This window comes from Salmo salar, chromosome 12 (genome assembly GCF_965601325.2).
Source record: "Salmo salar chromosome 12, fSalSal1, whole genome shotgun sequence".
Classification (NCBI taxonomy): Eukaryota; Metazoa; Chordata; class Actinopteri; order Salmoniformes; family Salmonidae; genus Salmo; species Salmo salar.
In genome coordinates, this window is record NC_138302.1 from 29,972,510 (window position 1) to 29,996,212 (window position 23,703).

General features: G+C 43.5%; 1 protein-coding gene across 8 annotated transcripts in view; it reads right to left on the bottom strand.

The window, feature by feature from the left end:
- LOC106564681 (myosin-10) overlaps nt 1–23,703 on the bottom strand; it is a 100,123-nt gene that overhangs the window by 71,883 nt on the left and 4,537 nt on the right. For all 8 annotated transcript variants that reach the window (XM_014130918.3, XM_014130916.3, XM_082958815.1 and 5 more), the window contains exon 3: nt 3,852–4,008. In XM_014130918.3, the coding sequence (XP_013986393.1) occupies nt 3,852–4,008 (157 nt within the window). The remainder of the gene's footprint in view (nt 1–3,851; nt 4,009–23,703) is intronic.

The window sequence follows — 23,703 nt, forward strand, 5'->3', positions numbered from 1 at the left end:
ACATTCCGTTATCTTTGAGACTATTAACAAAAGACATAAGTTACTGTCCTTTGCACACATTTTATTTGATTGATTCATTCAGTGACGGAGAGGGTTCCCATGAGACAAATGTAGGCTTATTGCTCAAAGATTATGAGAACAATTTAGATCTGCCTTGAGTGGACCTAATGGCCTATCCAAACACAAGGGAGAGTCCTTACAGAGGCCATTCTTCCCTTCAATCTCACAAAGCCTTGCTGTTGGACAACTATGTTGCTGAGGGACAGTGTTGCCGTTGATGCGAGTTCAGTCCACTCTTGAAATCCCCATGCTGACATGGGCGTTTCTTCTCTCAACCAACACATGATTTCATTCAAGAGAACATCAGCGCTTCGCATTTCTTAACGACACGTTCCAGAAATGTTCAAATTAGCCCCTTGTAACTGACTGGACGCCATCAGTCCAAAGCAACGAGGGAGATTATGGAAAGTATCTGGAGAAGTAATTAATGGCAGATGTGTGGGTCTAGTTGTGGTGGGGGGAGGCCTAGTTAAACAACCAGGGCTTTGTAACGTTACACCTCATTTAACCCTCCATCTGGCAATTGGCTGGCATCTCAGAAATGCTGGGATAATGACTGGCCCCTGGAAAGGTTTAGACACCCTTAAGGGACTACAGATGAAAATTATCCGGCTGGCTAAATCTGGCACAGTTGCAGAAATGTTGACCAATGTGCATTGTTCATGTTAAGTATACTTAACCTAATAAATTACATGAAGCAAATGCCTGTTCCTTGTGGCTAAATTTTAGCTTTAATGTCCAAAGGGATGTGATAGTGTCGTCACGATCACAGCATTTAGGGATGATATCATGGCACTTAGATAATGTTGTGCTGATATCCATGACACTATGCAGTGATCCAGCAACATTTTCATACAATCAGTCCAGGATACCAGCTCCTAATCACTGAACTGAATCAGGTTATAGACCTGCTCAGGAGCAGAGCAGCAGCTGGCATCTGCTAATCTCCAACCTACAAACGTCCTTTTGAGCCAAACCGCTGGTTGGCTGGTTAGCCATGATGACTATACTGGCGATGACTACCACTGTGACAAGCCCGCATAAAAGTCCATAGGAACTGCAGGTCCTGAGAGGTATCCTTTCATTTCTAAATTGGTTATTGGTAGAAACTGATGCATCATTTAAATGGGTGAAATTAAGCGAAAACAAAGAAGTGATTTGGATTTGGAATGGCACTTATTCCGAGTCCAAGTCTCCAGTCCCTGCACCCCACCCCTACATCCATGCAGATGCTCAGGGTGTGAGAAAGCTGGAGGGTGTGAAGGGGGTAATGGGAAAAACTCACTGGGTCATGGGACAAGTAGGGCTCATAACAAATGTATGATTGGGGAAGCACTATGTATTTGCATGCACATGCAATGTCCAATAGTGGCATTACCACTACATTACCAGTACATCCAACCAGTGTCTTTGGGAAGATTCTTCACAGAGGACACTACTTGAAGTGTCAATGCACACATTCTCCACACAGAGAGAACTTCCTCCTTGTCTAAACTGACACCAGGCAGGGCCTGGATGACGGGACTGCCCAACCCGTCACAACCAACCCCCACTGGACGGACAAGCCCTCGCCACAGAGACAAAATGTCCCATTGTGCTGCCAAATGCAGGTCATCCTCTCTGCTCTCACTGGTCTGGTCCCAGTCACAGCTCCCAGCCTGGGGTGCCTCCCAGCTATATCAGGCAGAGGGAAAGAGAGACATCTCTCAGACATCTCTCTATGATGTCTGTTGTGACAGTCATGGGATGGTGCTCCGTGATGTGCATCCACACCAATAGCACAGCCCTATGGACATCCAGAGTCTGTGCCTAGATAGTATTGCTGGGGAGCTGCCCCTCGCCCCAAGATCCAGAAAAAGAGTTAAGATGTCAAGAGGAGCTGTGCAAAAACAAACACACGCTGGTGTAAAAACTCTGGATAAATTAGAGTGGGAGAGAAAGGGGGACTGGGAAGAATTGATTGCTGCCAGGAATGATATGTTGGTTTAGTCAGGTGTCTGGGACAGGACAGATCGGCAGGTAGACTAGTGGTTAGAGTGTTGGACTAGTAATCGATAAGTTACAAGATCGAATCCCCGAGCTGACAAGGTACAAATCTGTTGTTCTGCCCCTGAACAAGGCAGTCAACCCACTGTTCCTGAAAATAAGAATTTGTTCTTGACTGACTTGCCTAGTTAAATAAAGGTTAAAAATAATGGGTTTCTAAAACAGATAATGTGGCTATTTCTACTTGGAGTATAAGATACAAAATACATGAAATAAACCAAATGTCAAATAAACCAAATAGGAGGTTATGCAGGCTTCTCCTGCTGGGCAGAACCTATAGGCTAGTAGACGCTGCAGGAGATAGGTTCTCGCTCATCACGAACCCCTGGAAGATTTACGGTTGATAAAAACCAACTCAAATGGGATGAAGTCTATTAGCTGGATTTAACATCACATATAGGATTGTGAATCTACTTGAGTCACATACATTCACCCTTCTTGTGTTATGGAAACAGATGCAATTCTAATAAAGCTTTTGGTGTATGTTTTTCTTCACCCAACACTTGCAGTGCGTCAACATATTTTGACCATGCCAGAGACAAAGTCAAAGCCTCTGGCAATCTGAAGAGGATTCTCTCTGCAGTGACTAAAGGCTTTGGGTTCTCAAACTGAGATTTAGACCCATTGGTACTTATAGCCCATAGTGGTGCTGAGAAGTGCATAGTTCTGAGGTATCAGCACTTCATGGGAAAAAAACTGTCATCCTTCACTTCCCCTTTCCACTGTGCTCCCCACATTCCAGAGATTGCTGGCAAAATTAATTTCTCTCTGGAGGTGGAAATATGAACAGAGAAATAAGACCAGCTCCTTTGGACTGTTTCCACAGAGCCCTTTTTCCTCAATGCGTGCCATTTGATACCATAATGCTTGAGAAGCTTGCATGAATTTAGGGCAACTACTACATAATACAGAGTTGGCCAGTGCACTAAATCAAAATAATTGGGGGCGACTTTAGTATGCAACAAACCATGGTTCAGCTGATGGTTTCAATTAAGCCTTCTAGTGAAATGAATGGCCCTAAAGCTGTTGAAATTGAGTAGTAATCCCGTAAATCACGGGGCAACTGTTAAACAACTTTTATGAGTGTTGGCAATGGCGACACGTGGCTTGTTTTGGTTCAGTAACTTGAGAATGAAAGCCTTGAGTATTGTAACAGTAGAGCTGAAGGAGATGCCCTGCCAAATGCAACAGGAGAAGTAACCTTTCGACAATTTACAGAAGGCCCCCCCCCCCAATAAAAAGAATCGACAAAACTAAAATGATGACATAATGGCCTGTTCATCCCCTAGCAACATTTACATTTACATTTACGTCATTTAGCAGACGCTCTTATCCAGAGCGACTTACAAATTGGTGCATTCACCAATGCACCAATTTGGTGCATTCAACAGTTTAAATTGAAACACAACAACAACAACATCTGGCCTTGGGGAACTGACCATGTACAATTAACATGACAAATGATCCAATCAGGCTCCACTTAACATCACAGACCTGGGAGATAAGTGCACCTGCCACAGTGGAGACAAGGCTGTCCTAATATCAGTATGTACCGTTCCTACTGGTTGACTGCCTCTCAACAACAGCCTTAATCCCAAAACAACCGGTTAAGTTGGCTTTGACTTTCTGGTTCCAGTAGACTGAATCAGATCATTCATACAATTTCCCTGTGTAGCAAACATATGTGCATATTTTGTGCAATGACATTGATGGTTGTGGTAAAGGGAGGGATAACCTTAACTTACCTTGGAGCATGCATCTGTACGCGGACTCTGAGATGGCGTAGATGTGAGGGGGCATCTCGTGTCTCTTCTTCCCCCTGTACATCTCAATGATGTTCTCGGAGTAGATGGGCAGGTACTTGTAGGGGTTTATCACCACACAGAAGAGGCCAGAGTACGTCTGCAGGAGAAAGAAGATAATGTCATTCAGTGTGAAAAACGTGAATCTGAAGACACCATGATTTGATATCACCTTTTTTTAAAACATTTAATAATACAGGTTTGCCAGGTAAAGAGAAACCATCTGAAACAATTGTGGAACAGTCAGCCTTCATGTAATGAGAAAGAGCTAACAAATCCTTTCAGTGCCCCACAGGGAATCACTACTATCACCATTCACTAATGATGATGAAGCAAATCAAAGTTATTTTTGTCACGTGCGCCGAATACAACAGGTGTAGACCTTAGAGTGAAATGCTTACTTACAGGCTCTAACCAATAGTGCAAAAAAGGTATTAGGTGAACAATAGGTAGGTAAATAAATAAAACAACAGTAAAAAGACAGGCTATATAGAGTAGCGAGGCTATAAAAGTAACGAGGCTACATACAGACACGGGTTAGTCAGGTTGATTGAGGAAGTATGTACATGTAGATATGGTTAAAGTGACTATGCATATATGATGAACAGAGAGTAGCAGTAGCGTAAAAGATGGGTTGGCGGGTTGTGGGTGGGGGGACACAATGCAGATAGCCCGGTTAGCCAATGTGCAGGAGCACTGGTTGGTCGGCCCAATTGAGGTAGTATGTACATGAATGTATAGTTAAAGTAACAATGCATATATGATAAACAGAGAGTAGCAGCAGTGTAAAAAGAGGGGTTGGGGGGGGGGGGCACACAATGCAAATAGTCCGGGTAGCCATTTGATCACCTTTTCAGGAGTCTTATGGCTTGGGGGTAAAAACTGTTGAGAAGCTATTTTGTCCTAGACTTGGCACTCCGGTACCGCTTGCCATGCGGTAGTAGAGAGAACAGTCTATGACTGGGGTGGCTGGGGTCTTTGACAATTTTTAGGGCCTTCCTCTGACACCGCCTGGTGTAGAGGTCCTGGATGGCAGGCAGCTTAGCCCCAGTGATGTACTGGGCCGTACGCAATACCCTCTGTAGTGCCTTGCGGTCAGAGGCCGAGCAATTGTAGTACCAGGCAGTGATGCAACCAGTCAGGATGCTCTCGATGTTGCAGCTGCAGAACCTTTTGAGGATCTCAGGACCCATGCCAAATCCTTTTAGTTTCCTGAGGAGGAATAGGCTTTGTCGTGCCCTCTTCACAACTGTCTTTGGACCATTCTAGTTTGTTGTTGATGTGGACACCAAGGAACTTGAAGCTCTCAACCTGCTCCACTACAGCCCCTTCGATGAGAATGGGGGCGTGCTCGGTCCTCCTTTTCCTGTAGTCCACAATCATCTCCTTAGTCTTGGTTACGTTGAGGGATAGGTTGTTATTCTGGCACCACTCGGCCAGGTCTCTGACCTCCTCCCTATAGGCCGTCTGTCATTGTCGGTGATCAGGCCTACCACTGTTGTGTCGTTTGCAAACTTAATGATGGTGTTGGAGTCGTGCCTGGCCATGCAGCCGTGGGTGAACAGGGAGTACCGGAGGGGACTGAGCACGCACCCCTCGGGAGCTCCAGTGTTGAGGAACAGCGTGGTAGATGTGTTGCTACCTACCCTCACCACCTGGGGGCGGCCCATCAGGAAGTCCAGGATCCAGTTGCAGAGGGAGGTGTTTAGTCCAGGATCCTTAGCTTAGTGATGAGCTTTGAGGGTACTATGGTGTTTAACGCTGAGCCGTAGTCAATGAATACCATTCTCACATAAGTGTTCCTTTTGTCCAGGTGGGAAAGGGCAGTGTGGAGTGCAATAAAGATTGCATCATCTGTGGATCTGTTTGGGTGGAATGCAAATTGGAGTGGGTCTAGGGATTCTGGGATAATGGTGTTGATGTGAGCCATTACCAACCTTTCAAAGCACTTCATGGCTACGGACGTGAGTGCTACGGGTCTGTAGTCATTCAGGCAGGTTGCCTTAGTGTTCTTGGGCACAGGGACTATGGTGGTCTGCTTGAAACATGTTGGTATTACAGACTCAATCAGGGACATGTTGAAAATGTCAGTGAAGACACCTGCCAGTTGGTCAGCACATGCCCGGAGCACACGTCCTGGTAATCCGTCAAGCCCCGAAACCTTGTGTATGTTGACCTGTTTAAAGGTCTTACTCACGTCGGCTACGGAGAGTGTGATCACACAGTTGTCCGGAACAGCTGATGCTCTCATGCATGCCTCAGTGTTGCTTGCCTCGAAGCGAGCATAGAAGTGATTTAGCTCGTCTGGTAGGCTCGTGTCACTGGGCAGCTCGCGGCTGTGCTTCCCTTTGTAGTCTGTAATAGTTTTCAAGCCCTGCCACATAAGACGAGTGTCGGAGCCAGTGTAGTATGATTCAATCTTAGCACTGTATTGACGCTTTGCCTGTTTGATGGTTCGTCGCAGGGCATAGCTGGATTTCTTGTAAGCTTCCGGGTTAGAGTCCCGCACCTTGAAAGCGGCAGCTCTACCCTTTAGCTCAGTGTGAATGTTGCCTGTAATCCATGGCTTCTGGTTGGGGTATGTACGTACAGTCACTGTGGGGACGAAAAGGAGTGTGAACTGCTTAGTGGACAGTGACTAAGCACAAACAGAGTAATATCCTGACCTTGGCTTGTATGGTGGTGGAAGGACAGTGAAGATGTGAAAGGATACATACAGGTGGCGTAGAGGGAATGAGAGAACAAAGATCGTTGCAGGTCCGTATCAAAGTAGCCTATTGATAAGGTTGACCATCAGTTTGCTGCTACAGGCACTGAGATTAAAACATTACCATCATAATGATTAGGCATCATAAAAAGACCGGTTGCCTCTGGTTCAGAGCCACCGCGCTCACTGGCCGAGATTTATTTTCCCTTATCTCTCACTCTCCCCCTGACCTCCAAAAACTGATCATACAGAAACAGTCCCTGTGATATAGATGCTGCTAGGTGAATGGCTGCCAAAGTGCTGCACCATTTGAGATTCCTCCCACATGGCACTCACAGCTTTCTCCTCCTCCGCCGCCAACTCATTGCATCCGTCTGAGAGGACGGCTCTTTATTCAGTGCAGTCCAACGCACTCAAGCCAGGGAATGAGTTACGCTGTGTGTGATGCATTGTAATAACCCGAAACGGAGAGCAACAAATCTGATCTCTTTAACACTAATGCAGATCTCTAAATGGGGGTCGTTGCAGTTGCGTACAAAACTGCCATATCATCCCTGCAGTGTCAGACGTGGGGGGTCGGCCAGGAGAGGGTTAATCCCTGTCTACAGTCTGCCGGCCGGGATATTCCATTAACCAAGTAAGAGAGGGGGGGCGGGTGATTATGCAGAAGGGTCCATTTCCCATTCTGCCTTTCTCTCTGTGTCCATGCACCCTTTCTCTCCATCTCTCAGTCCCTCTCTCTTGGTCATTCCAAACTTGGCTGGGCGGCAGAGACACATTCCTGTAACTATGTTGTCTAGTGTCTTGGGGCAGGGGAGGCAAAAGACAGGGGGCTGCAGAGGGGCCCAAGGTCGGCTAACCAAGTTGCTGAGCTGGAACAATGGCGGTGTGGCCGCGGCATGCTGGTGGGGGGTGGGGGTAGCGGCAAGGTCCTAATCTAAAGACATGCGGAGCAAAGCTCACCGCCACAGCTGTCGCCTGGCTGCAGCAGGAAATGCGATTGTGAGTCACACACACTCCTTCTCCTCTGGGAGACAAAACAAACGTGTCCGCTCACACACGAGATAGCTGCTACACCTCTTATCTCAGTCTTTGGGCAACAGGGGACTTTCACATTTACATTACATTTAAGTCATTTAGCAGACGCTCTTATCCAGAGCGACTTACAAAATGGTGCATTCACCTTATGATATCCAGTGGAACAACCACTTTACAATAGTGCATCTAAATCTTTTAAGGGGGGGGGGGGTTAGAAGGATTACTTTATCCTATCCTAGGTATTCCTTAAAGAGGTGGGGTTTCAGGTGTCTCCGGAAGGTGGTGATTGACTCCGCTGTCCTGGCGTCGTGAGGGAGCTTGTTCCAACATTGGGGTGCCAGAGCAGCGAACAGTTTTGACTGGGCTGAGCGGGAACTGTGCTTCCTCAGAGGTAGGGGGGCCAGCAGGCCAGTGGTGGATGAACGCAGTGCCCTTGTTTGGGTGTAGGGCCTGATCAGAGCCTGAAGGTATGGAGGTGCCGTTCCCTTCACAGCTCCGTAGGCAATCACCATGGTCTTGTAGCGGATGCGAGCTTCAACTGGAAGCCAGTGGAGAGAGCGGAGGAGCGGGGTGACGTGAGAGAACTTGGGAAGGTTGAACACCAGACGGGCTGCGGCGTTCTGGATGAGTTGTAGGGGTTTAATGGCACAGACAGGGAGCCCAGCCAACAGCGAGTTGCAGTAATCCAGACGGGAGATGACAAGTGCCTGGATTAGGACCTGCGCCGCTTCCTGTGTGAGGCAGGGTCGTACTCTGCGAATGTTGTAGAGCATGAACCTACAGGATCGGGTCACCGCCTTGATGTTAGTGGAGAACGACAGGGTGTTGTCCAGGATCACGCCAAGGTTCTTAGCACTCTGGGAGGAGGACACAAGGGAGTTGTCAACCGTGATGGCGAGATCATGGAACGGGCAGTCCTTCCCCGGGAGGAAGAGCAGCTCCGTCTTGCCGAGGTTCAGCTTGAGCTGGTGATCCGTCATCCACACTGATATGTCTGACAGACATGCAGAGATGCGATTCGCCGCATTTTACTGTACTCTATTTGGCTGCAGCATGACTGGGGTTTGTGGCATTGTGTTATGTGGTATAAAAATAATGCCAATATATTGAAGGTCATGATGAATAGGAAATGAGACAATCACCATCACCATGCAGAATGTGATGAATGGTCACTTTGAGACGACACGTGGTGCAGTGATTTTGGGGGATATCATGGTGTGCATTAGGGGAGGGGTGAGTGGGTCACCAGATGGCCAGTCCTTCATATGTACACAGACAGATCCCTCGGAAGGGCAGAAATATGCTCTAGCCTGGTCATGGGCCAGCCACAGCAACAACAAGCTTGGGAGGAAGCAGAGATTTGTTGTTCAAATCAAAATCAAATCAAAGTTTATTGGTTGCGTACACAGTTTAGCAGGTGTTATAGCGGCGCAGCGAAATGCTTATGTTACTATTTCCTAACAATGCAGTAAAATGTCCAAATTAAAATGTCAAGAAAAATACACCACAAAAAGGAAGAAATCAAGAACGGCGGGACGAATGTTCATGAGTCACATTGGGGGACTAGGTCGCTTTTTGGGGAGAAAGATGGATGCAGGGGTCACTAGCAAGGGGTATGTGGCTACACAGGGGTAACTAACATTCTAGTGCGATTCATCTTGGTGCACTGGTCGATGAGTATGTATGGAGTTATGGAAGAGATTCCTGCGGAATCCACAGATCCCCACATAGTCGCAAGCCTCACCTTTAGCTGGCAGCAGAGTAGGGCCAGCGGACACACCACACCACCTGTCACCGCTTCCCCTTGCCCCCCACAGTGGGCGCAGCGCCAGGCAGACGGATCAGCGCTCCGGCTGGCGTAGCCCAGACCCAGAGGCAGCAGTGGGGTCGGGGAGAGATATGACTCAGTTGCCCAGCCTGGATGGCAGCCCCTGGGGAGTACTTGGGGGATTAGTGGGGCTATGTGTCTGCAGGCGGGGGTGAGACCTGTAGGAGGTATATGAAGGGAAGGAGGCCTTGGCGAAGAACCTGTCCCTCTCTCTCAATACAGTAGAGACCGGGGTGAGACGCCGGCCAAGAGCATATACATCTCACACAGCACTGTGCCTTAGATGGAGGGAGGCGTGAGCCAAGATCCTGTCTCTCAGTACAACAAAGTAGTGTACCCAGATAGCCAGGCTGTGGTTAACAACGGAGAACTCTGACACGGTTGACTAGGTTCCCAGTTCTCCGGAAATGTCAAAATAGTCCCCCGTGCCAAGCCCAAGCTGAGCGTAGCTGAGCAACGGCAAGAATTGAGGGCCTCTCCATGGAGAGTGGATGTTTTCATTCTCATTCTCAACATTGTTCCGTCTGCGAAGCTTAGCTCAGTGCCACTCCGTTTTAATTGTCATAGCATATTGAAAAGAGGCGATGATTATGGAGAATAGAATTTTCAAAGGGTTTAGAGAGAGAATGGTCTAATATTGTTCACTATGAGCAGTGCTTCATTTCCAGTGCTCCAATAGCATTGGGGTCTGAGTGTGGGAGGAGACCAACGGCGCACTAGTGCAGAGCAAGCAGTTTTGCTCCATCTACACAGTGTGTGTGTTTGTGTGCTTCGTTTGCATACTGATCTCTGCCTCATACTCATCCCAGCGGGCCTGTGACCAGGCTGCGAGTCTGAGGCATCATGCAGGAAAGGAGTGGTTTGGGTCCCGTCTGTCTGCTTATGGGGACTTAAAGAAAATATTCTCTTGATATTTTTTATGGGAAAAACATAACTGACGCACTGGTTTCAATTGAGAACAGAGACCCATGCTCCAGTGAAAGCCAGGCTTAGGGGAGACTGAAGAGGCGATGTCTGCAGATGAAGGTAACTAAACATCAACTCAAAGCTCCAGGCCTTGGACCGTCTTCCCAGTCTGCACTGTTGCACTACAAAGGATACAGCCGATACTGTTCCTTAAAAGGTTACAGAAACACATGCATTTAATAACACATCACACATTCAACCCAAAAGCTAGCCCTTTCCTGGGGGCATTGAGGTTAGCCACAGACCACAAGGGGAAACGAGAATGCTATGCAGCTGACCAAAAACGAGTGCTGAGCAATTAGTGCTTTCTGAGGTTGGTTCGGTTTCGGTTCGATTACAAAAAATATTTCACTGTTTCGATTTCGGTTTCAATTATTAAAACATTCAATGCACTATGCATTATGTGGGTTAAATGCTGTAACACACAATAAAACAATAAAAGTCCCATGATGGTAGTGAGTGTCCATTACTGCTTATCACCATATTAACTATTAACCTTCATTCACATTACATCAGAAATATCTCACTTGTTGTGTATATTAAAATGTGTTTTATTTGATGACTATTATTTAATTCCAAGTCATTATCTCATCTCTACAGAGCTGCTGTCTATTCTGTCTGACAAAATCACTATTTTAGTAGCTCTTCAAAGTAAATAAGGCATGACTGCTGAATACCAACTATCAATCATTTAGATCATGCACTTTCAGTTCGAGATACCTTGAGGAGCAACAGCTGCTCTCTATATCCACTCACAATCACGCATTATTTTATCTCTTCTGCAGCAGGTGTAAAAGAAACACAGACCGGATAAGTAGATGCGCAATGGATTATGGCCATTGTAGTTAATTACCGCATCTTATGCGCTAAACTATGTGGAATATTAGCCCTGTTGGAAACTACAACTCCCTACTACATTGCACAGTTCAGGCTGTATCTGATTAATTTCTAGAAAAACTGTGCAACGTGCGCATTGATCTCACAGGAAAAAAATTGTTTATTGCTCAGTACTACCAAAAACAGACATCTGGAGGCAAGTGTCCTTCCTTACCCCTCAACAGCCTCTGTTCAATACGCACCTGGGGCATATCAGCGTTGTTGAGGATTGAGTCAGTGGCAGTTTCAAAGTGGGACTGTTCCCTATGAAATGTCCCTGGCCTCTACTGTATTGGATTGCAAGGAGGGGATCTTGACCTGGTCGGCACACATCATGCTTATTAACCATCTTTGGCTCTGAGAGTCCTACAGTTCTCAGCCTGTAACATTCTATCTCATTAGCATAGGGTAGCCAGGGGTCAAGAACCTGTGCCACCAGGAGAGTTAAGGATAGGCAGAGCTCCCTGTAAACCTCGGTGTTGTTCTTTTATGAACGGAGTGCATATAAAACCTATTTTACAAGAAAGAAACTGCAATGTACAGCCTCGCAAAAACAAACCAATATCCTTCAGCACCACCAGAGAGACAGAGGAGACATTTTCTTTTACACTGTGACCTGGGAGTCATTAACAGTCACAGGATCAAACATCAACCAAAACATACAGTACTGGGCAAAAGTTTTAGGCAGGTGTGGAAAAAAACTAACGTAAGTATGCTTTCAAAAATAGACATGTTAATAGTTTATATTTATCAATTAACAAAATGCAAAGTGAATGAACAGAAGAAAAATCTTCATCAAATCAATATTTGGTGTGACCAAGCTTTGCCTTCAAAACAGCATCCATTCTTCTAGGTACACTTGCACACAATTTTTGAAGAAACTCAGCAGGTAGGTTGGCCCAAACATCTTGGAAAACTAACCACACTTTTTCTGTGGATTTAGGCAGCCTCAGGTACTTCTCTTTCTTCATGTAAACCCAGACAGACTTGATGATGTTGAGATCAGGGCTCTGTGGGGGCCATACCATCACTTCCAGGACTCCTTGTTATTCTTTACGCTGAAGATAGTTCTTAATGACTTTTGCTGTATGTTTGGGGTCGTTGTCTTGCTGCAGAATAAATTTGAGCCAATCAGATGCCTCCCTGATGGTATTGCATGATGGATAAGTTGCCTGTACTTTTCAGCATTGAGGAGACCATTCTTTCTGACCAAACCCCCAACTCCATTTGCAGAAATGCAGCCCTAAACTTGCAAGGAACCTCCACCATGCTTCACTGTTGCCTGCAGACACTCATTCATGTACCGCTCTCCAGCCCTTCGGCGTACAAACTGCCTTCTGCTAAACAAATATTTCAAATTTTGACTCATCAGTCCAGAGCACCTGCTGCCATTTTTATGTATCCAGTTCCTGTGTTTTCGTGCATAGTTGAGTTGCTTGGCCTTGTTTCCACGTTGGAGGTATGGCTTTTTGGCCGCAAGTCTTCCATGAAGGCCACTTCTGACCAGACTTCTCTGGACACTAGATGGGTGTACCAGGGTCCCACTGTTTTCTGCCAATTCTGAGCTGATGGCACTGCTGGACATCTTCTGATTGCGAAGAGAAGTAAGCATGATGTGTCTTTCATCTGCTGCAGTAAGTTTCCTTGGCCAACCACTGCGTCTACAGTCCTCAACGTTGCCCGTTTGTGCTTCTTCAAAAGAGCTTTGACAGCACATCTGGAAACCCCTGTTTGCCTTGAAATTTCGGCCTGGGAAAGACCTTGCTGAGACACTGGCTTGTAGGCCTCTCCAGGTCTCGCACTCATTGTGAAATTTGGTGGAGGATCTGTGATGATCTGGAGGTGCTTCAGCAAGACTGGAATCGGACAGATTTGTCTTTGTGAAGGACGCATGAATCAAACCACGTACAAGGTTGACCTGGAAGAGAACTTGCTTCCATCTGCTCTGACAATGTTCCCCAACTCTGAGGATTGTTTTTTTTTCCAGCAGGACAATACTCCATGACACGCAGCCAGGTCAATCAAGATGTGGATGGAGGACCACCAGATCAAGACCCTGTCATGGCCAACCCAATCTCCAGACCTGAACCCCATTGAAAACCCTCGAAATGTGATCAAGAAGATGGATGGTCACAAAACATCAAACAAAGCTGAGCTGCTTGAATTTTTGCGCCAGGAATGGCATAAAGTCACCCAACATCAATGTGAAAGACTGGGGGAGGGCATGCCAAGACGCATGAATGCTGTGATTGAAAATCAGGGTTATTCCACCAAATACTGATTTCTGAACTATTCCAAAGTTAAAACGTTAGTATTGTGTTGTTTAAAAATGAATATGAACTTATTTTCTTTATTCGAGGTCTGACAACACTGCAACGTTTTTGTTATTTTGACCATGTTCTGCAAATAAATGACCTAAATGACAATATTTGTATTTTGGGAGAAATGTTGTCAGTAGTTTATATAATAAAACAAAAATGTTAATTTTACCCAAACACATACCTATAAATAGTAAAACCTGAGAATCTGATAATTTTGCAGTTGTCTCTTAATTTTTTCCAGAGCTGTATATCATGTCCTCTACTTAATATCCTCTATATAATATCTATATAGCGCATTCAGAAATTATTCAGACCCCTTCCCTTTTTCCACATTTTGTTACATTACAGCCTTATTCTAAAATATATTAAATATTGTTTCCCCCTCATCAATCTACCCACAATACCCCACAATGAACAAGAGAACAGGTTTTTTGAATTATTTGCACATTTATATATATTTTTAACAGAAATACCTTATTTACATAAGTATTCAGACCCTTTGCTATGAGACTCAAAATTGAGCTCAGGTGCATCCTGTTTCCATTGATCATCCTTGAGATGTTTCTACAACTTGATTGGAGTCCACCTGTGGTAAATTCAATTGATTGGACATGATTTGGAAAGGCACACACCTGTCTATATAAGGTCCCACGGTTGACAGTGCATCTCAGAGCAAAACCCAAGCCATGAGGTCGAAGGAATTGTCTGTAGAGCTCCGAAACAGGATTGTGTTGAGGCACAGATCTGGGGAACGGTACCACAAAATGTCTGCAGCGTTGAAGGTCCCCAAGAGCACAGTGGCTTACATCATTCTTAAACAGAAGAAGTTTGGAACCACCCAAGACTCTTCCTAGAGCTGGCCGCCCAGCCAAACTGAGCAAACAAGGGAGAAGGGCCTTGGTCAGGTAGGTGACCAAGAACCCGATGGTCACTCTGACAGAGCTCTAGATTTCCTGTATGGAGAAGGGAGAACCTTCCAGAAGGACAACGATCTCTACAGCACTCCAGCAATCAGGTCTTTATAGTAGAGTGGCCAGACGGAAGTAACTCCTCAGTAAAAGGCACACGACAGCCCGCTTGGAGTTTGCCAAAAGGTACCTAAAGGACTCTCAGACCATGAGAAACAAGATTCTCTGGTCTGATGAAACCAAGATTGAACTATTTGGCCTGAATACCAAGCATCACGTCTGGAGAAAACCTGGCACCATCCCTACGGTGAAACATGGTGGTGGCAGCATCATGCTTTGGGGATGTTTTTCAGCGGCAGGGACTGGGAGACATTTTTCCCTCAGGATTGAGGGAAAAATGAACGGAGCAAAGTACAGAGAGATCCTTGATGAAAACCTGCTCCAGAGTGCTCAGGACCTTAGACTGGGGGGGCGAAGGTTCACCTTCCAACGGGACAACGACCCTGAGCATACAGCCAAAACAACGCAGGAGTGGCTTCGGGACAAGTCTCTGAATGTCCTTGAGTGGCCCAGCTAGAAACCCAGACTTGAACCCAATCTAACATCTCTAGAGACCTGAAAATAGCTGTGCAGCGACGCTCCCCATCCAACTTGACAGAGCTTGAGAAGATCTGCACAGAAGAATGGGAGAAACTCCGCAAATACAGGTGCCAAACTTGTAGTATCATACCCAAGAAGAATCAAGGCTGTAATCACTGTCAACGGTGTTTCAACAAAGTACTGCGTAAAGGGTCTGAATAATTATGTAAATATGGCACTTTTATTTTTAATACATTCGCACAAATTTCTACAAACCTGTTTTTTGTTTAGTCATTATGGAGTATTGTGTGTAGATAGATGAGGGGAAAAAACGAATTTATCAATTTTTAAATCGGGCTGTAACGTAACAAAATGTGGAAAAAGTCAAGGGGTCTGAATACTTTCCGAATGCACTATATATATAATATAAAGCTCTCGGAATAAAATTAAGTTCTCCCCCTCCAAACTGTGTCAGGGTGTAATTGTCTAGAATAGAAAAACTTCTCTGCAGGCAGCACATGCTGCTTCTAGGCTGTCATGACATGCTAACTACTAATTGCAGCTGTCTACTTCTCCCCTGGTAACTCATGCATTGCTTTACTTGATCTGAGGAAATGTGAAAAAATAACAAACTATGACGCCTAAGGAGGTTAGAATAAATGTTTTAAAAGAGATGGAGCGAGAGAAAGAGATGGAGGGAGAGACAAGGAGGGAGAGAGCGAGAGACAGGGAAATGGAAGAGCGACAAAGGCATCCAGATTAGGTTTGGGCAGTATACCGTATATACGTATACTGGGGTATATGGAAATAGTTCACAGGATGTCTTTTCAATACCGTCATTACCATTGAAACTATTTCTTTGAAGTTTAACACGTTTCAATATTTGTAGCTACTTTAAGTAAATGCCTGCACTCAACTTGTGCAATAAGTTAGGAGATCAAGAAGATTGCATTCTTAATTTCACCTGTCACATTTTTCATAATGAAGCTGACCGGTAGTCCCCAGTCACGTGGTGTTTGTTTACAAGCACACAACAACGACAGACAGGAGCCTTGTGAGTCACACGCTGTTGTGCAGCAGGCGCCAGGTAATGTATTTACATTCACAACTAAATGTTTGCCAGCTAGATTACTTATAACTAAGTTAACTGTCTAAAAGTTGCTAAATGCTCTGCAGTTGTGAATTTTGTTTGCTAATTTAGTGGTTAGCTTCTTCGTTTGGTAACAGCAGAGAATCCTGGCTCAAGAGCAGGGTTTCCTTTAGGAAAATGTGACCCTGGTCATTTGACTGCCACCATTTTAATTTACCCGGACCCATATCCATTGGGTCCGTAACCTGATTAGGGCGTCCACCCACGTTGCTCAGAATGACAGAAATCCCATTTAGATGATGGTAATTTATCTTAACAGAACATGCAAGTTGAGGATGCAACGACGTGCGTCCTTCTTACTGAATTCCACTGCACACTTTGAAGATGTTACATTTACTTTTCCTCAGCTAACAAGATGCGTAACGAACAGCAAAATCAAAAGCCCCTGTCAATCTACTACCGTAAATTCCGGACTATAAGCCGCAACTTTTTTCCCAGGCTTTGAACCTCGCGGCTTAAACAATGACGCGGCTAATATATGGATTTTTCCCGCTTTCAATTTTTTTTCTTCCAAAAAAACACATTCTGTGACATGCTCAGTTTTTTGGCGGCATGAAGCTTTCATTAGACCAATGAAATTGCCGAACGGGTTAAGGTCAAACAACTTTTGTTTACTGTTTAGAATAAATCGAGCGCTCTCAAACTTCCCATCATTCTGATTACGGTAGTCATTTTGTCACCCTCATCATGGCAAAGACACGGAGAAATGCATATGATGCAGCTTTCAAGTTGAAGGCGATTGATCTGGCTGTTGGAAAAGGAAATAGAGCTGCTGCACGGGAGCTTGGTCTTAATGAGTCGATGATAAGACGTTGGAAACAGCAGCGTGAGGAATTGACTCAGTGCAAAAAGACAACTAAAGCTTACTGCTCATTTTTTATTTTTTGTTACAAGCCGTGTTTCGTTAAAGCCTATTTATTTTTGTTACAAGCCGTGTTTCGTTAAAGCCTGTGTAAAGTTAATTTGTTTCAATGTACCGGTAGGCACCTGCGGCTTATAGACATGTGCGGCTTATTTATGTTCAAAATAAAAAAATAAAAAAATTATTCAGTGGGTGCGGCTTATATTCAGGTGCACTTAATAGTCCGGAAATTACGGTACTCCTCATACCAGAAAAGTTGACCTATTCTATTGGTCAGCTTGTCGAGAAAGAAATAGCCCAAACAGACTATGACAGTTGTGGGACAATATATCCCAAATCCATACAACCAGCAGGAGGCCTAGGCCTAGATAAAATTTGAAAGCAATGAGTCTGATGCAACAGATCAGAACATTTAGCTTAAAATGTTGATAAACAATTATTTCTTCACATTATAACCACAGCAATGCGCACAAGGCAGTAGGCTACGTGTGAAAATGTGTTTCTTAATGCAATTAGCGGGAAAATACAGTTAGAAATGTAGAAATTGGGGAATTCTAATATGCAACAACTAGCATGGGTTGCTAAAATGACTAGGATCGTCCCTTTGGCTACTGGACAATGAAAGAACGTTGAAAACCAATAGAACATGAGAGAATTAGGCTACTGGTTTCAATGGCATATGGAAGTCTTTATAAAACAATAGGCTACTGGTTTCAATGGCATATGGAAGTCTTTATGAAAAAATTGGCTACTGGTTTCAATGGCATATGGAAGGAAGTCTTTATGAAACAATAGGCTACTGGTTTCAATGTCATATGGAAGGAAGTCTTTATAAAACAATAGGCTACTGGTTTCAATGGCATATGGAAGTCTTTATAAAACAATAGCCTACTGGTTTCAATGTCATATGGAAGGAAGTCTTTATGAAACTATAGGCTACTCGTTTCAATATCATATGGAAGGAAGTCTTTATGAAACAATAGGCTACTGGTTTCAATGGCATATGGAAGTCTTTATGAAAGTAATTGCCTCCACAGATATGGTCAAATTTGCCTCGGCGACTTTGAAGCAAGGCAAAACATTCTTCATAATATGTAGTAAAATGTTCAGGTTTCAAACAATTAAGTATATGTTTTCCAAATGCATACTGGCGCTGATGAAGCCTGCCTTCCGTTGAGAAATAAAAAGAGTAGCTCTTTTTAAATTGTGGCCATCAAAACTATTTTTAACACGCGATTGCATTTAGAATTAATGTGCAATGATTGGGCTTATAAAAGCGCTGTCTGACAGATTTACCGTTTAAAAGCTCTGTATCTGTATGCTATGCGTGTGTGCTAAATAAGATACATAACAAATATACACAAGAGCCAATTTCATTGCACTAAATTATGCAAATAAACCTATAGACCAATAAGCATGACCAGTCAAATGTATTTACATCGACTAGTATTTCCATCAATGAATAGGCTAAAAAGCATTATTTTTCTATGGGAATTTTTTTCTTCTCAATGCCAAGGACAGGCCGGTGCCGATTTTATTTCTCTGCTTTGAAACATTTTTATTGGCCAAAAGGCAGCTATTAACTGCTAACGGAGACCCTGATCAAGAGCCTTGCTGTCTAATATTTTGTTTTGTTCATGCAGCAAACTGTGAGTAGCATTCTTTTGTTACTTGTATAACTTTAATAGCTGGGATGGCTGTCCTGCCAATAGTTTAGGATAAAATGTATAAAATGTTCGTAAATGCTCTCGTTAGCATTTAGTTAGTATTCTCTATGGGATTTTACATGTACCTGTTAGCATTGCTAACCTGCGGATTAAAGAGGCTCAGTTGCGTAGCCTAGGGGTAGCCTAGTGGTTAAGAGCATTGGTCCAGTAACTGAAAGGTCGCTGGTTCGAATGCATGAGCCGGCAAGGTGAAAAAAATCTGCCGTTCTTCCCTTGAGCAAGTCAGGTAACTACCAAAAAAACAACTGTTCCCGGCATACATTAACCTGTTGGGCTAGGGGGCAGAATTTCCACGGCCGGATAAAAAACGTACCCGATTTAAACTGGTTACTACTCTTGCCCAGAAACGAGAACATGCATATAATTAGTAGATTTGGATAGAAAACACTCTAAAGTTTCTAAAACTGTTTGAATGGTGTCTGTGAGTATAACAGAACTCATATGGCAGGCCAAAACCTGAGAAGATGCCATACAGGAAGTGCCCTGTCTGACAATTTGTTCTCCTTCTGTGGCATCTCTATCAAAAATATAGCATCTCTGCTCTTACGTGACATTTTCTAAGGCTTCCATTGGCTCTCAGAAGGCGCCAGAAAGTGGAATGACGTCTCTGCAGTCTCTGGGCGAAAAACAGCAGGAGTTTTTGTGAGTGGTCAGGCAGGGAACAATGACACTGGAGATGCACGTTCACGAGATGACTCCATGTTTTTCTTTCAGTCTTTGAATGAATACAACGTCGCCCGGTTGGAATATTAGCGCTATTTTACGAGAAAAATAGCATAAAAATTGATTTTAAACAGCGTTTGACATGCTTCGAAGTACGGTAATGGAATATTTGTAATTTTTTTGTCACGAAATGCGTCCGCGCGTCACCCTTCGGATACTGACCTGAACGCACGAACAAAACGGAGCTATTTGAATATAACTATGGATTATTTGGAACCAAAACAACATTTGTTGTTGAAGTAGAAGTCCTGGGAGTGCATTCTGACGAAGAACAGCAAAGGTAATCCAATTTTTCTTATAGTAAATCTGAGTTTGGTGAGGGCCAAACTTGGTGGGTGTCAAATTATCTATCTTACTTGCTATCTACTCAGAATATTGCAAAATGTGCTTTCGCCAAAAAGCTATTTTAAAATCTGACACCGTGATTGCATAAAGGAGTTCTGTATCTATAATTCTTTAAAAAATTGTTATGTATTTTGTGAACGTTAATCGTGAGTAATTTAGTAAATTCACCGGAAGTTTGCGGTGGGTATGCTAGTTCTGAACATCACATGCTAATGTAAAAAGCTGGTTTTTGATATAAATATGAACTTGATTGAACAAAACATGCATGTATTGTATAACATAATATCCTAGGAGTGTCATCTGATGAAGATCATCAAAGGTTAGTGCTGCATTTAGCTGTGGTTTTGGTTTTTGTGACATATAGGCTTGCTTTGAAAATGGCTGTGTGATTATTTTTGGCAGGGTACTCTCCTGACATAATCTAATGTTTTGCTTTCGCTGTAAAGCCTTTTTGAAATCGGACAATGTGGTTAGATTAACGGGAGTCTTGTCTTTAAAATGGTGTAAAATAGTCATATGTTTGAGAAATTGAAGTTATAGCATTTATGAGGTATTTGTATTTCGCGCCACACGATTCCACTGGCTGTTGACAAGGTGGGACGCAAGCGTCCCACCTTGCCCAGGGAGGTTAAAGCAGCTTATTTTGTCACATAAACTGAAATTAGGCAAACTATGCACATTTCAGAAACCAAGAAATAGCGATTTCTGCATAGTGCATCTTTAAAATGTGCAATACACATTTCAGTTGAATGCATTCAGTTGTGCAACTGACTAAGTATCCCCCCTTTCCCTTTTTGAAAATGGCGCCCTTAGTGTTCAGTGCCGGTAATACCGAATATCCCTGGATGGCACAAGGCCGTTGTGACAATCTGGATACCGCCCAAACCTAACACAGATCCAGCGAACTTGACTGTCTCTGACAAAAAAAAATCTTGGTCGACTGAGTCATCTGTCGAACGTGTATTTTTCCATATATAGACACACCCTATGTCTTCGAATAAAATCAACTACATGCACTGAGCTTGTCTGATGCTTTAAGCACACTGTTTGATTAAATAATTAAGACACAAATAGCTCAAGAGGGAGCCCGATGGCCACGCTGTGTTAAAACTTCTTAGGGATAGGGGGCAGTATTTTCACGTCTGGATGAAAAGCGTGCCCAAAGGAAACGGCCTGTTACTGAGGCCCAGAAGCTAGGATATGCTAGATTTGGATAGGATAAGTCGATTTGGATAGAAAACACTCTAAAGCTAAAACTGTTAAAATAATGTCTGTGAGTATAACAGAACTGATTTGGCAGGCGAAACCCCGAGGACAAACCATCCAGGGGGGAAGAAAATTGAGGTCATAGTATTTCCCACTGGTTTCTATGGGAAGCCCTATTTAATAGGAACCTGGTTGCAGTTCCTATGGCTTCCACTAGATGTCAACAGTCTTTAGAAATTGGTTGATGTTTTTCTTTTGAGAAATGAAGAAGTATGGCTGTTCTTTGTAAGTGTCACTCCATGTGGACTCTACTGTTTGGTGCGCGTGAACTGGAACGCGCTTCACGTTGTTTTTATCCGGTATTGGAAACAGTTTATCCCGTCTTAAATTTTATCGATTAATTACGTTTTAGGATACCTGAGGTTGGATTAGGAACATTGTTTGAAATGTTTGGACCAAGTTTACAGGTAACTTATTAGATACTTTGTAGTCATGTTGGGTGAGTTGGAACCGGTGTATTTCTGAATCAAATGCGCCAAATAAATGGACATTTTGGGGATATAAAGAAGGACATTATCGAACAAAAGGACCATTTGTGATGTTTCTGGGACATTTTGGAGTGTCAACAGAAGAAGATCTTCAAAGGTAAGGCATTTATTATATCGTTATTTCTGACTTTTGTGTCACCACCTGCCTGGTTGAAAATGATTTTCATGTGTTTGTTTGTATGCTGGGCGCTGTCCTCAGATAATCGCATGGTCTGCTTTCGCCGTAAAGCCTTTTTGAAATCTGACACTGTGGCTGGATTAACAAGAAGATAAGCTTTATTTTGATGTAGTACACTTATATTTTCGTGAATCTTAAATATTGATATTTCTGTAATTTGAATTTGGCGCTCTGCAATTTCACTGGATGTTGTCAAATCGATCCCGCTAAAGGGATTGGCGCGCGAAGGAATCACTAACAGGTTAAAAAGAAATGACAGCGAGTGCCTCTGTGAACAGGCACCACAGCAAGTGTTTATCGCGCTGTCCGTGCTGAAGCTGCAACATAATTACAGCCATTTAGTTTCTTACTTGTTTCTCTGGCTGGTTTGGTTACCAAAATACCTCATTTGTATATAAAAAAAAAAAAACATTCCCTTTTCCCTCAACCCTTGCTCTCTTTACGTGAAACATGTATACATTGCATGCACGTGACCAATAGGTCCTGACCTATAGCCTATCATAATCACATCAATACATTTGTTATAACAAACTCAGAACATCATAACACATGTGACAGCAAAATGGATGCGGAGGACAGGAAAAAGAAAACAGGGGAATTGCTCAGGAGGGAAAGGGGAAGTCAGACGTGTCGAAGACATTTGACTTAGTTGTGAAAACTATTGGAAAAGAAGAAAAAGGAGGGGATATAGGAACAAGCGCTGTGTGAGTATTGTGTCCCAAACAGATGCTTTTAGATCACAATATTATCATTGTTTAGGAGCGAGAGCTGCGTGCACATTATGTGTGACAAACAGGAGCTGCTAGATTACCATATCATTTTTCACCGGCATAGAAAGTACATTTTTCCTCAATAATGTAGCAGTAGTCAGAGGGGTTCGGTTTATTATTTTTTTTTTGGGGGGGGGGGGGGGTTGAGGTGAGGAGGATTATTTAAGATACTGTTTGAAAAGGTAGGGTTTCAGATGATAATGGCATTACTTATTGTAAAGGTGATCATAATAATAATTGTAACAATAAAAATAAGAACAAGATGATCAAGAAAAAGGAGGCTATAGGAGCGAGCGCTGCGTGCACATTATGTGTGACAAACAGGAGCTGTTAGATTACCATATCATTTTTCTGCCCGTTAGGAACAGTGTAAACAGTAAATAAATTAAATGTAATACCAGACTCTGTTCTAAAAAAAAATTGTAAAGACTTTATTACAGCAGAGCAAAGATTAAAAACAGCCGAATTTGTGAAATTGCTTTATTCTACATTTTAAGGTTGCATGAGGCTTGATGCTCATGGAATCAGTAGGCTACTAAACAAACACTCATTCTGGCAACAGAAGCAGGATCTGTCTTATTGGTTATATAATGTAGATATATATGGATGATTTATAAAGTCAGGCACGTTTAACAGTTAGACTACTGTTATAGAACTAATAAAGTTGGGGTTTCCTCTCTCCTCAATTTTCTTAGACAATTAAGGCAAGGGCTGCTTCCTCGCTTCCTCACTCCAGTGCTGCCTCCGCCGCATTATTCTCAACACCAACATGCTGGTTAACTACGCCATTATGCACTAAGCAACATATAGAGAAAGGCGCCAATTCAACAGCGCCCTGAAGATTACGTTTCAGAACCACGGACAGCGACCACTATCCCTCACGGGAGAAAGTGCATTTGTTATAAAATAATATATTTATTAGTGTTGCACCATTATTCTTACATTATATAACCATTTACTATATCAGTAGCACATGTCATAAGAGGGATGGACTGTGCCATCTCTGTGGACAGGCGCAAAATAGACAGGTGTCTTGTGCATCATGAAAAACTAAATCTATTTA